At 38.5% G+C, this 14,289-nt stretch overlaps 1 protein-coding gene across 1 annotated transcript in view; it reads left to right on the forward strand.

Moving 5' to 3' along the window:
• The window catches only part of PAPPA2 (pappalysin 2), a 350,680-nt gene that overhangs the window by 135,122 nt on the left and 201,269 nt on the right, over window positions 1-14,289 (forward strand). Inside the window, exon 3 of the mRNA XM_004706814.2 lies at window positions 10,061-10,206. Within this exon, the coding sequence (XP_004706871.1) occupies window positions 10,061-10,206 (146 nt within the window). The remainder of the gene's footprint in view (window positions 1-10,060; window positions 10,207-14,289) is intronic.

A 14,289-nucleotide genomic window follows, 5' to 3' on the forward strand; every position in this document is an offset into this window, starting at 1 on the left:
TTTATTTATTCCTTCACTCAAATTCTCATAATTCTAGATACATTTGAAACTTTTAATTTTGTCTTCTGAATTCAACCTCATTATTATAACTACTTAAGATCTACTGGAATCTTTATTAGGCTGCCAATGAACTACCTCTCTGTTTTCTTTTCATGTCCTAGTTGATGATTTTATTCTATTTTTTTCTCTTCTTTTTTATTGTTGTAGAAATGTATCTAATACAACACTTGCTGAATCAACATTATTCATATGCACAATTATGTACTACCAATTACATTTCTCTTAAATGAATGTCATTTATAAATCTGATAAGCATAAATTCTAGGAATTTTTCTATGGAATTGATGAAACTATTTCATGAAGTAAGGGAAAATATAAAGTTGTGGGTCAATGTTTAAATGTTCCTGTCCATTTTTGTAAAATTTAATATAAATTGTTAAGAATCAAATTTCCCACCCTCCTATAGAGATGTCATAGTGAAATGATCAAATGTTCTTTTGTATTAGTTCTTTTCTCTGAGGAATCTTCCCCCTTCAGAAACTCAAAAGAAACCACAAAAACAATAACCAAAGTAGTGATTTATTTTGCACATTGCTTTTTCTTCTTCTAGTGATTCCATGCCCCAGTAGTCACATTCTTCTTATCTACGCCGTAGAATTTATTTGAAAATGTTTCTAGGAATTGACTGAGATCATTCACCTGTATTTCCCTAATTTCTTCTTTTTCCTATATGAGAAATTGACATATTGTTCAGTCTTCTTGCACCTCTATGTTTTCCCCAAAGATGAATGCTAGTGGTTACATAAGTACCAAAACAGGTCCGTTATTTTGGACCTTGGGTTGAATTCTTATAATTCTAGATACTCATTGAGTCAAAAACAATTATTTCACAATGTATTTCATCAACTAGGACATTTCGTTTCCTTTAGTCATTTTTCAGACTTCCCTACTTGAATAACTGCAATTGAATATTGAAAACACAATGGAAATATCATCTTTGAATCAGTCAAGATTTGGTGGCAGCAAACCATTCTAGTTATTTAAACAAAAAATATTCAATTTAGTTGTTTACAAAGTTCTTTTAGTCCTTGGCTGCTAACTGGAAGGTTGGAAGTTCAAGAGACTCTTTAGGAGACAGGCTTAGTGATCTACTTTCAAAATCAATCACTGATCTCTTGTTGAGCACAACTCTTCTCTGACATATACTGGGCTGCAATGACTGGAGTCCATTTGATGGCAGCTGGTTATAAGAGTTTTGGAAGGACCTGGGTTGTAGGATTATGTGAATGAACATGAAAAGAAGAAGTCCCTTTAGAACATGACCACGCAGATGGAGCTGCTACCTTTGTCGCAGACAGAAAGTAACGATGTTGGAAGCCTCCGAACTTTTGGTTTTGGGAACAAACTGCCTTTCTGGTGTCCAGGGATTAGAGAGCCACTGCTGCTAATCTAATCAAATTTCTTTTATTCCTGCTTTTTTTTTGAGGAGTAAGTTTCCTTGGAGAAAAGATTTATTGATTAAATAGGGTATTTGATCACATCTCCCTGACATCTTTATAGGAGGATGGGAAAAATGGATTCATAACAACTTATATTAATCCTAAAGCAACTAGACGGGAAGCTTTTAACATTGGGGCTCAGGCTCCCGTATTTGCCCTTATTTTAGCCAACTGAATTACACTGTGTCTTGTAGGTCCACATGAGCAATAGATGTTTGACCCACAATCTGTTTCTCAAGACCCACATGCCTGGTGAGTGGGCACTAGAGTACTGCTGAACAATCAGGCCTGCAGACGCAGAAGGGAGGAGCAGTTAGAGTAGGCTCTTCATCTGACTGCCACCTTCCAACTCTAACGAGAGGGCCCAATTGATTGACAGGATGTGCATTATATCCAGATCCTGCTAGTCAAGGAGCTGGGGAAGCACACATGTTAAATTCTCTGTTCTTCTAAACTGGAAGACACAAAAGCTAGAATAACGGTAGACAAACCAATCCACAATATCTACCTAACCTCCTATGATGCCTGATCCTCCAAGCACATTTTCCACTTCATTCTTGCATATACATTTATACATAGCTCTATTACATACAGTGCCTGCCATCTGATAGTATAATTATATGCTTATATGGTTGTCTTATCCACTAGGCTGTGCTTCTTAAACACTAGCTATGCCGGATATGTCTTTTCATTGTGAGGGTCCAATATAGTGACTAAGAGATATGGGGAGACCAATGTGAGAATAGAATCCAGAATGTGTGCTCTGGAGTACGACGTTCTATTACAAGCTGTTTGGCTTGGGGCAAGTGGTTTAGTCTCTGTAAGCCTTTGTTTGTTATCTGAAACATGAAATAACCATGCCAACCTCATAAATTTTTGTGAAATTAAATGAGAAAAATATATGAAATATCCGGCATATAGCTGAGAGTCAATACATTGTGATCATTGTCATTGCAAGGAGAAAATCAATAGCACAGGTAAATAACTGGATGGTAGATTTCAAAAGGTCCAGGTTTGATTTGCTTTCTATGGCATTAAGGGGTCTCAGGGTTTTATAAAATGGTAGTCGGCTCTTAATGAAAATGTTGGTGGTTTGAGCCCACCCAGAGCTACCTCAAAGGGAAGACCTGGCGATTTACTTAAAAAAGATCGTTGACCCCTGAACACCCTTTAGAGCCCGGTTCTGTTCTGACATGCTTAGGGTCACTGTGAGTTGGAATACATTCACCGGTGAGTAGTTAACTGTTAGCAAATAGACTATGAAGGGTTCAATTTATCATTATTACTTGAAAAATAGAGAGTTTTAAATTTATTATTCTTTGCAGTCTTTTTGTTTGGTGGGTGTATGCTGATTCTGAGCTATACCTTTTTTTTATCCTAGTTTTCACAGCTTTATGCTATTCCTTCTTCCAAAATCCTACATTCAAACTTTATTATGTTATCTTCACATTGAATAATAATTTTTTTATATTATCTTAATATTTCAGTTTAGTACAGGGCTTTTGATGGAAGAGGATTTTCTTTGATGTTTCATTTCCTCCTTTGTGCTCTTTAATTAGGACAATCTGACATTAAGTTGATTTTCAAGATTTATGTCTTTTCATCTCCAACAAACATTTTCTTCTTGAGTTGCCTAGACCATGGAATCACTCCTTCTTTTTAGAGAAATATGTTTTCTTAAAGTTTGAATTCTTGGAATTACCAGCGTTGGCTGTGGGGAATACTACAATGTCATGGCTTCTTGTACTGCAAGAATTCATCTACCCCATGTCAGTTGTAGGGAATTCTTTCTTAATAGGGAGAATTAAAATCAAACTAGACGATCTCTTTGTTGTTTCCTGGACTTTTTGAAGGATGATATCATCAAGTTAAGAACAGAACTTACGAGAAGTACTGCTATAGCTATTAAGAGAATCAACTTTCAGGCTGAGATACTCAGCTGACATTCTGACTCATTTCTGTATCTTTATTCAGAGTTAATTATGCAACCTGCCCTCGCGAGATATCAAAGCCATCTTTTGCCTAACTAGGTCAACCTTGCTTTGTGCCCATAAGAGTTTCATTTCTATTTTATTTTATTTCGCTTTTGTTAAAAAGAAATGATGATACATTAGGTTAAATGTTAGGCTGCAAACTGAAAAGTTGGTGGTTCAAAGTCACCAGCTTCTCAGTGAAAGAAAAGCAAAGTAGCTTGTGTGCAGATTTACAGCTGTGGAAACCCGAGTGAGCAATTCTACTCTGTCCTATAGAGTTGCTATGAGTCAGAATGAACTTGTTGGCTTGCTTGGTGCTCCATGAGTGACTAACCTTCATATCTTAGATTTAAATTGTGTTTGCTCCCTGTGGGCCACATACTGAATCCTTTACTATAGAGGGACCATGTGGGAAATATCAGGAAGCGAACGCTGCATGGTGATGCACTCGAGGGTCTCGTGCCGGAGACAGAAAGTGTTTGATGGGAGAACAAGCTACATTTCTGACTGTTCACTGGAAAGCTAGGTGGCTGCATTTTGTGCTCCTGAGAACCTACAAGCCCCGGGGTGTGGGTTACAGTGGAGGTGTTGCTGAAGCAGGTAAAGAGGAAGATGCATTGCGCAGACCGCACAAGAAATAGAGGTGGCAAGGAACCCCTTTTTTTTGAAGTGGGGGGTGGGGTAGAAAAATCATGCTTTACAGCAATGATAGGATGCCTTAGATTTAAACTTGCCAAAATACCTGCACTCTGGCACAAACTGTTTCTGTGGAAGGAATTGGCGGAGAGCCCTTGGGGGCATCTGGTTTTGTTCTTAGAGAAGGCTGCCTTTCCACTTCAGAAGAGGAAGTGTGGGAAATAGGGCTGTGGGTCCCAGACTCAATGCACACAGGGCTCCTTTATACCTTGTTTTTCAGTACGCCCATTTTTGAAATTGGCTTTAACATTTTATAAGACACCTTGGGATCTTTTTTCTTTCTGGTTTCATTCTTGAATTATTCCTATCATTCTATAAATGATATATTCACCTCGCTTTTCATACATAATCCTGGTCAATTTAAGATCTTTGTTCTTTTTACTGCATTTATTTATATCAGTTTACCTCCCCCTGAATATTATTGTCTTTTGGATGGTAAAATCTCTTTCTTAATAAATCAATTTTAATGTAAGATGTTAAACTAAGAATTTAAGAATAATATCCATTCTTTCTGTCCTAATTTTGAGCCCAGCTCTGGTCACATTAGTTGGCAAGCTAAGGGGTTTATCTTCCTCAGCTCTGATTAACATCTGAATAGCTCTGATTAATGTCTGAATTGGTGTTATATGGGCAAAACATTCTGCATGCAAAGCAGGTATACTCATATGTATGCTTTTGTCCTCTGGGTTAGAGAATAATCTGATCACAGTCTTTGTTTCTAACAAAATAAGGCTTTTCTCTATTAATTTAATTATGACTATTTTTAACTGGCTGCAGACATTTTATTTTTACTCACTACCTATTACTTGCTGACTTCCAACTTTATTTAGGTGGAGTGCAGGAGTCTAATGATTCCAGCTGATTCACCACCAGCATGCTATAAACACTCTCATCTGGAAAGATCATTTATGACTGGAGAGGGGATAGGCAAGAAGGGTGAGGTAGATAGTTTATTGTGCCAACCTGGCCAATAAACACATGTGGGGTTAATTGAAGGCTGGAGGGATAAATGGCTCTGTAAGCCTCACCTTTCTAGCTCTCGGGTCTCTTGCTTTGTGATGGTTGGACCAGGGTGCAGCTGCCTTAGTCAGTTCCTTGCTTCAGCTGGCAAGGCTCACTTCCTGAAAGACATCCCTGAGGAGAAGCCGCATGGACCTACCCCAATGCAGCCCTGGGTGCTGGAGTAGCCGTGTAGAAACCCATGCCAGCACTGAGATGCTTACACATTCACTGATTTGGCTTTCTTCCTGCAGTCAGGATCATAGTGTGTGTTTTGTGAGATGGAGGACAACTTTGTGGATTGGTGTCGGACATATGGGTTAATGTTGGACTTGTGGGCTTGGGCAGCACTGGTTGGGATGTTTTCTTGATGCTCACTTAACCTTTATATAACACTCTCTCTTAAACATGAGTTTCCGTGGATTTGTTTCTCTAAAGTACCCAGACCAACACAAAGGGAGAGGGAGATGAGATTGGTAGTAGAGAAGGAGATTTTTTGGAAGGTTCTCAAGCAAAAGGAGTGGAATGGATCGGTTGAGGGCATGTAGAAATGGGGTGGCCAAGATGGGTAAACGACAGAGAAGCCATAACAGAAGCTAGTTGCATGGTGGTTTGGGGAAAGTGGAGGAGGAGAAAGGAGAAGAAACTGTCAAAGTCACCAGACCTTAAGTTCAATCGGAAGCCTAGAAGAGAAACACAGACTGTTGATCCCTTTTGTTCATTGATACCCTTACTGAGCAGTCTCAGTCCATGAGTCCCTTTCTTTTGTTAATTTCCTCCCTCCTTCCCTTCTTTTCCCACCTTCTCTTCTGTCCTTCCTTTCTCTCTTCTTTCTTTCTTTTCTTCCTCTTTTCTCTCTTCCTTTCTTGATCTATTGAAATGTCTCCAGATTGAAGAGCTGGTTTAATGTCAGCATTGTCCCAAACCCTCAATTTGTCAATCGAGGAAATTGTAGTTATGATTAATGAGAGGGGCTCTAACTAACGTACAGGGAAAATCACATGACAGCCCAAACAACCATTTTTTCTAAGAAAGTAGGAAAATCAATATTCTTCTGATCACAAACGACAACTCATGGGAGTTAGATTGTTGGAGCTTAGAATCTTTCAAAAATAGTATACGTCAATAAGAAATAAGCATTTTTGGTTCACTAGCAAGATCTTTTTTGTTTTGTTTTACTATGATTCTAGGTTTTGGTTCTGTGACAAAGAATACAATAATAATCTTTTATAAAATCTCTTTATTATTGTGTAGTTTTTTCCTTGCCAGCATCTGTTTAAGCTATGAGTTAAATAGATGCCTTCAAAAGCATGGCTGGCAGGCGAGCAGGAGAGGCAGAGCAAACAAGAGAAGAAGGGTCGAGCTGTCCTAACATTCACTTCTGGGTTGAGAAATTTCAGAATCTGGGCTTGTCTACGCGAAGAGCAACAGCGAAGAATAATCTATGCAGGGAGTTTCCACCTTAGGTTAAAGGAGCTGCCTGCCCAGCTAAAACTGTGATGAAAACATTTCTCTCTTTGAAATGAAACAGGGGGAAGCATCCAGTGAATCCAGTAGACTATTAAGTCCCAGTTTATTTGTTCTTTCTTAAAATAGCACGTGAGAAGGACAGATGCTCTCCTTGCTCATAGTAAAGTTTCAATTTTGGCTGCTGCCAGAAAGACGAAGGTCTCTGACTATCTAACAATCTACAAAGAAAGGAACTATTTGTTGTTTTTTAACAGGTCCATAGTGCATGTGATTTCAATAGACCTTTAATTTTGTGTGTAAATGCAAACATAATACTGTGTGGGTTGCGAATCTCAGGGTCAGCAGTTTGAAACCACCAACAGTTCTTTGGGGGAAATGATGAGGCTTTCTACTCCTGTAAAGTTACAGTGTGGGAAACCCACAGGGGCAGGTCTACTCAGTCATGGGATTGCCATGAGCTGAAATGGGCCAGAGGGCAGTGAGTTTTTGAGTGCCTTGAAGGCCACCAAGAGAGATACTCAATGAGTATCATAAGGCAGTAAGGACAGAGGTAGAGGTTTGGGGTTTTGAGTGATTTATTTACTTATTTTTCAACTATTGTGGATTTGGTGAAAGTGCATAGAACCAATTTATTTTCTATTCAACAACTTATGTGGGATTTGTGTTGTGACATTAGTTCACTAGTTATTCCCTCGATATAGGAACACAGTTCATACTTCCTCCGTGGGTTCTCTATTTCTGTTCTTCCTTTTCCTTTCCCTTCTTGAATTCTGAATTTGCTTTGGGAAAAAAAAGAATTCCAGGCTTAAAAGGTATCTGACAGCCACAGAAGAGGGGTGAGGAATGGGAAGTAGAGGGAACGGATGGAAGGAGGGGTGGTGGTGGTATTTCACTAAACCCTTTCTGACCAGTAAATCAATCTCTGTCTCTCTCTCCCTTATGATTTTGAATATTTTTCATCCTTCTCTGCCCAGCACCATCTATTGTTATCCAGATCAGAGCAGCCTTCAGTGGTAGCTGGGTATCATCTAGTTCTTCTGGTATCAGGGTTGCAGAGCTATGGTTTGGGGTTGTCCATTAATCTTTTGTACTAACTGTTGCCTCGAGTCTCTGGTTGTATTTATTCTTCTATGCTCCGGTGGGGGTGAGAAGAATAGTTGCATCATGCACGGCTGCTTGCAAGCATTGAAGACCCCAGTTGGTCCTCATCAAAGTAGATGTAGAACATTGTCTCTGTGCCAACTGACCTCGATGTCCCTTGCAGTGTGGTCCTAAATCCTCAAGCCCAGTGTCTCTAAGTTTAAAGTGATTGGTGTGGCTAACATTTTTCAGAATGTGGCTCCCTGATCTACTATATCCTTGAATATATTTTCAGCACCTACATAGGCAAGGGGCCTTCAAAAAATTTGTGGAGGAATCCTGTTATCTTTTCATTCCATTTATTCGACAAACTTTTTGAAGTTTCTTTATACTTATGTGTGTATTTCCATTAGCCTTTCAATGTTTATTCAGCTTGCAGGTCTACCTATGTATCAAGTCCTGGATATTTTTTGTTCTTACAATTATTCCAGGATTGTATATGCAACAGAATTTATCTTTGTGGTCTTTTACTCTTGTATACTTCACAGGGTCTTCATGTACCTTGTACATGTTGTGGGAAACTATCTCTTATTGTATCATGCCATTAACTTTGCCCAGGTTTTCCTGTGTTTGCTCTCTAGTGAGTGACTTCCCTGCTCATCCCAGGTACCCCTGAAAGAATATTTCTTTCTATATGTATAGCTTCTCTTGACTTGTCATACTAGTGGTCACATACATCATTTGTCCTTTTGTGACTAATTTCACTAAGCATGACAGCCTTCAGAGTTACCCATAGTATGTACTGATGTTTTACAGCTTCATTATTCTGCAACATCGCAGAGTATTCTGTTTTGTGTATGTAGTTTGTTTATTCATTTATTTTATTGTTTTGTTATTATCAATAAGGAGGTGGAGTTTTTAAAAGTTTGTTATCAACTTGTAGTTAATACATATAACATATCATTCCATAGTTCAGTCATGTCAAGCAACATTGTACAATTCCTACCACAATCAGTTTAAAAACCTTTTTTTTCTTCACAGACTCCTTGACATCGTCTCCCTTCCCCCACCCCTACGCCTGACTGAACCCTTATTCTACTTGCTGCCCCTAAAGGTGTATCAATCCTGGGTTTCCTACACCACAAATCAGAAAGACATGTAACACAACATCGAGAGAGTGACACCCCCCCCCAATGACATGACACCGCTGAGATACACCCTAATATGAACAGCCGGATTAGGTCAGGCATGAGTTGAAAATCAGATTACATCAGACATGTATCAGGAAATGGGAGGCGGATCAACTGACAACGTTTTAACTGTTCAAGTCAAATTTATGCCCTTGATCTTCTATGCTCATCTCTCCATGCACTCTGCTTTTATGAGTTAATGTAAAAAGAAGAGAAATGATTATGCAATTAGCAATCATTTCAGAAGCTTTGTATTATTCTCTTCTATATAAATAATATCCTCATCTTTCTTTGTTTTAACCTTTGTATGTTATCCATTATTTTCTTCAAACTGATAATGCTTAGCATAAGCATATGCTGAAATAAAGTTCAATTGAAATTCCTATCATAATAGAAACTATGCAATATGATTGAAAGAACCAGGGACTGGGATTTGGAAGGACGTCTTAACCTTGACTTGGGAGTAATTCTATTAGCAGTTTCACTGGATTTATATTGAAGAAGTGAGCTGTATATTGAGTAGAGAAATGGGTATGATATCAATTAGTTAGTGGTCATCATTCTCCTACTTAATAACTTTGTGACCTTGGATAAATTATATTTTCCAAAAATAATTTTCTTCATGTATGTAATAAGAAGACTAGTATTCTCTCCCCCAACTGAACTGTGAGAATAGAAATTGTATAATGCATATATGGGTCAGCATATAACAATTGTTTGATAAGCATTAATCATTATTGGTTTTGTTAGCAATGTTAATATTCAGTGAACTGCCCACCATCTCAATAACCAACAAAACTGAGAGGAACAAAGATGTGTGTTCATCATTTCATCATTTTAGACCTTATTTTTCCTACTGAAGAGAAAAGGCACTAAGAAGTATTTGAGGTTTAGAAAAAATAAATACTAATATCTTCTGTTTTCGCTTCTTGAAATCGGTGTAGATGAGAGGTATGTGGAACATTAGCCATTTCTACTGATTGCGGGTGAACATTAGCAGCCATTTTGATCATAGATGCCAGTCCACACAACAATCTGTTTGGGTTCTCGCTCTCTCTGCTGATCGGGAGTGGCAGCGTCTGATTAGATACAGCGCTGGTGTTCTTGAAGTGCAGATCCCTGGGTGTGACGTCTCCTTTTCGTGCACCTCCAGGGCGTACATGAGTGTGAAGGAGCTGAAGGAGACCCTGCAGCCCAACAGTACTCACTTCCTGAATGTCTACTTTGCCAGTTCCGTCCGAGAAGATCTTGCAGGTGCAGCCACCTGGCCTTGGGACAAGGAAGCCACTAGTTACCTGGGTAAGTAAAACGAAGTCCATATATAGTAGAGAAAACAAGGAGGTAGAAAGGCGTTTGTAAAAGTGAATTTGGAGGAAATACCTTTGTGGGAGTACCCCCCAAAATCTAGAATTTCTTTTTCAAAGCTATGTATTTATTTATTTCTACAAAACAGCCATATCACCTCCCAAGTATTCTCCATTACACTTAATACATTTGTCAAATTTTCAATTCCATTCTTGGAAACATTTTTCAAACCCATCTGGGTGGCTGACAGCACTTCCCTCATTTTCCCCCTTCACTTCTTCTATGTCCTCAAATGGCTGTCCTTCCATGTCCCTCTTCATTTGTAGAAACAAAAAGAAGTTACACAGAGCAAGGTCAGGTGACTCAGGTGCATAGGACAAGAGAAGCCTGCTGATTTTTGCGAAAAGCTGGTACATGGAGACAGCTGCATTGTCATGGTGGCAAACCAGTGCCCCCACTGCCATAAATCAGGCCTTTTTTGTCAGACGCTGTTTTGCCATCTTTCTGAAACCTCTAACCAGAAAGCTTGATCAACAGTCTGAACTGGGGAATGAACTCCAAATGCGCGATCCCTCTGACATAAAAAAAACTAGTGAGCATCGTCTTGATCTTTGATTTCATTTGACGAGCTTTTTTTGGCCAAGATGATGATGACATCTTCCACTGGCTTACGTGATGTTTGCTTTCGGGGTCCTGAGAATAGCACCATATCTCCTCACCAGTAATGACCTTGGAAAAAAGTGTGGGTCACTTTGGAGCTGTTCTTTCAAAGCACAGGATGTTTCCAGTCAGCACTCTTTTTGCTGGTCAGTCAGAATCGAGGCACACATTTCGCAGCAACCTTTCTCTTTCCCAAATCTTCTATTAAAATTCGCTGAACCAAACCCCAAGATAGTCCAAATAACTTCCCCATCTCTTCAGTCATCTGTCGTTGGCCTTCGAACATGAGGGCACGGATTTTGTCGACATTTTCTCCATGTGGGAAGTTGATGGACATCTGAATGATGTTTGTCATCCATTGACATTTCACCCTTTTTGAAATGAGAGCAGCACGTATACACTTGTGTTTTTCCCATAGCGCTGTCCTTGTAAGCTGTGTTCAACATCACAACAGTTTCTGTGGCATTTTTCCAGAGCAGGAAAAAAAAAATTCACAGCCGCCTTCTGTTCTCTTAAATCGGCCATCAAAAAATGAGTTTCGAGTGAAACTGCTTTTATGAAAAAAAATTTACTGAGACAGAGAGAACCTTCCCAGGCAACACCACTGGGTGCACTAACTCAGATCAAGTTGCTTGATGTTCTCCTAGTGGGAACAATACATATTATGAAAGTTCTACACAGCAAGCTTTATTCTGTTTTTGTGGGTGTTTTTGGTGGGGGGGCAGGTGTCCCATTGTATCTATCTATATCTAGATATTTAGTCTGTGAATTACGTGTTTTTGGCTGAGTATAGATTGGATGGATCTACAAAATGTTTCAATGCAGACAAATAAGAGACATTAGAGAAAAGTAAGCATTAAGTATAATTTGTATATCATTTTAGAGCATCTTGAATAGGATTCCATAGAAAATTATTCAAAAAGTGAATTACCAAAATAGGGAGAGAACTTATAGTAGAAAAGAGAATGATTTTAAAGACTGGGAATAATTTAATAAATGATTGAAGAGTTATGCAAGGTTAATTTTTTTAGTAATCAAATATGAAACAGAGGATTAGATTTAAACTTGCTAATATAATGCTGCATATTTCAAACCTAGGTGTGTTGGATTATTTTGAAGACAAGTCGACAGCATACTGAATGATAATCAAAGAAAATAGTATTCTGCATTACTTGACTGGTAGTTTCAGTAAAAGCGCCTAAATATGTTCATTAGGCCAAATGGCAAAGGTCTACTTGTTTCAGCCATCTAATTCCAAGATGTTCAGGTAAACTGGAGATACTCCTGTGGTTTCCAGCTGAGTCAGTCTATATTCATGGTTGTAAAGGGTGAAAAATCTATAATGAAATTCAGTGTTTTTAATTATCCTGATAAGAAGCAAGAGTGGCCGAGTGAGCACGCAGCAATGTACAAAAATACGTCCCAATTGCTGTACAGAGTAGGATTGCTCCCTGGAGTTTCTGAAAGTGTAAATCCACACAGGGACCGTCTCATCTTTCTCCCAAGGAGAGGTTGGTGAGTTTGACCTTATCCAGGACACCTTGATTATAATATAGACCCAAAGATTATTCACATATTGGAGTTATCAGACATTAACTTTAAAATAAGTATATGTGGCATTTGAACTAGATTAAAAATATGGAATTACTTAAGATAATTGTAATCTATAAAATTAAATTTAAATTTCACCACTACAGTAATAATAACTGAAATTAATAGGTGTGATTATGAGTAAGAAAAAGATTTAGAGAATTAGATGACTGCAGAAAATATACACCTTGAATCACAGAGAAAAAAAGTGAATAAATAGAAATAAAGAAAATATGACAACACAGCACCCCAGATTCAGAATGTTTTACAAATGCTCAATTAGGAGTGTCAAAAGAATGTAACACTGAAGCCAATTGGAGAAAAGTGCTGAAAATCAAGCACTGAAGTAAAAATCTCAAAACTAGCCAGAAAAAGAGGGTGAATTATCATAAAAGGTATAGTCATGAGAGTAATACGATGACATTTCCACATCAACTTGGTGGAATCACAAGACAACAGGTAGATGCTTTCATTTTAAATTGTGGTGAAAATATACCCAACAGAACGTTCGCCAACCAGTTTCTCAGTGAAATTGATTCCAAGACTTGTGCTGCATAAGCCGTGCCTCTTTCTGCTTTCCCATTATTTCACCACCATTAACCTCAAACTCAGTGTTTCCCAAACAAAAGCGTCCCCATGCCCACTCTTACTCACCCAAGAGAGCACTAATAAGCTTTGGTTTCTATAGAGTTATGTATTTCATGTAAGTGAAGTCATACCATTGTGTTCTTTTGTGAACTAACTTATTTCGATCAACATTGTATTGTCAAGGTTCATCCATAGTGTGGCACATATTAACTCACTGTCGTTGAGTAAATGAAGACTCAAAACAATCCTGTAGGGTAGACTAGAATACCTCATTGGGTTTTCAGGGCTGTAAATCTTTACAGAAGCAGCAAGCCTCATCTTTCTCTCACAATGCTGCTGGTGAATTCTAACTGCTAACCTTATGGTTATCAGCCCAACATGTTACCCACTATGCCACCCACACTCCTGTAAGAACTCTGTTTAGCTTTATGGTTGAGTGGTGTTCCACTGGGTGTATGCGCCGCATTTTGCTGTCCATTTATATGTTGATGGACATTCAGATGTTTCCACATTGGGACTTTTGTGAAAAATACCTCAATGAACATTTGTGCACACATTTCTTTTTGCATTCCCACTTTTGTTTTTTTGGATCTACGCCAAGAATTAGGGTTGGTGAATCAGTAGAGAGTTATATGTTTAACATTTTGAGAAATTCCCATGCTGTTTTTAAAAATAGCTCTCCTATCTTTCGAGGAGCCTTGGTGGCAGAGAGGGTTACCTGTTGGATGGGTAACCACAGTCAGCAGTTCAAGGGCACCAGCCCCTCCATTAGAGAAAGACAAGGCTTTCCATTCAACTCCAGTACCCATCTTACAATCTTGGAAACCCATAGGGGCAGGTCTACTCTGTCCAATAGGGGCTCTGAGTCTGAATTGACTCAGAGTTTGCTACCATTTTGCATTTCCACCAATGATGGATGAGGATTCATGTTTCCACATTTTTCCTAACACCTATAATTCCACCCCCCTTTTTGATCATTGCCTTTCTAATGGGAATAAGGTAGTATCTCAATGTGATTTCAATTTGTATCTCCCTAGTGACTAATGAAGCTCTTTTTTTTTTTTTTTTTTTACTAATTAAGCTCTTGAATGGGACAGTTTCCACATGTCTACTAATCAATCTGAAACTTTGTGGCTCTCTCTCTCTCACACACACAAAGGGACTTCTAAATGTTCATGGAAAAATCCATTTTTCAACAAACTTTCCGAAGTCCCTTTATATGTGTTGTGTTATATATAT

The sequence above is a fragment of the Echinops telfairi genome, unplaced genomic scaffold, assembly GCF_000313985.2.
Source record: "Echinops telfairi isolate 266 unplaced genomic scaffold, ASM31398v2 ScPeMD7_7424;HRSCAF=8462, whole genome shotgun sequence".
Lineage (NCBI taxonomy): Eukaryota > Metazoa > Chordata > Mammalia > Afrosoricida > Tenrecidae > Echinops > Echinops telfairi.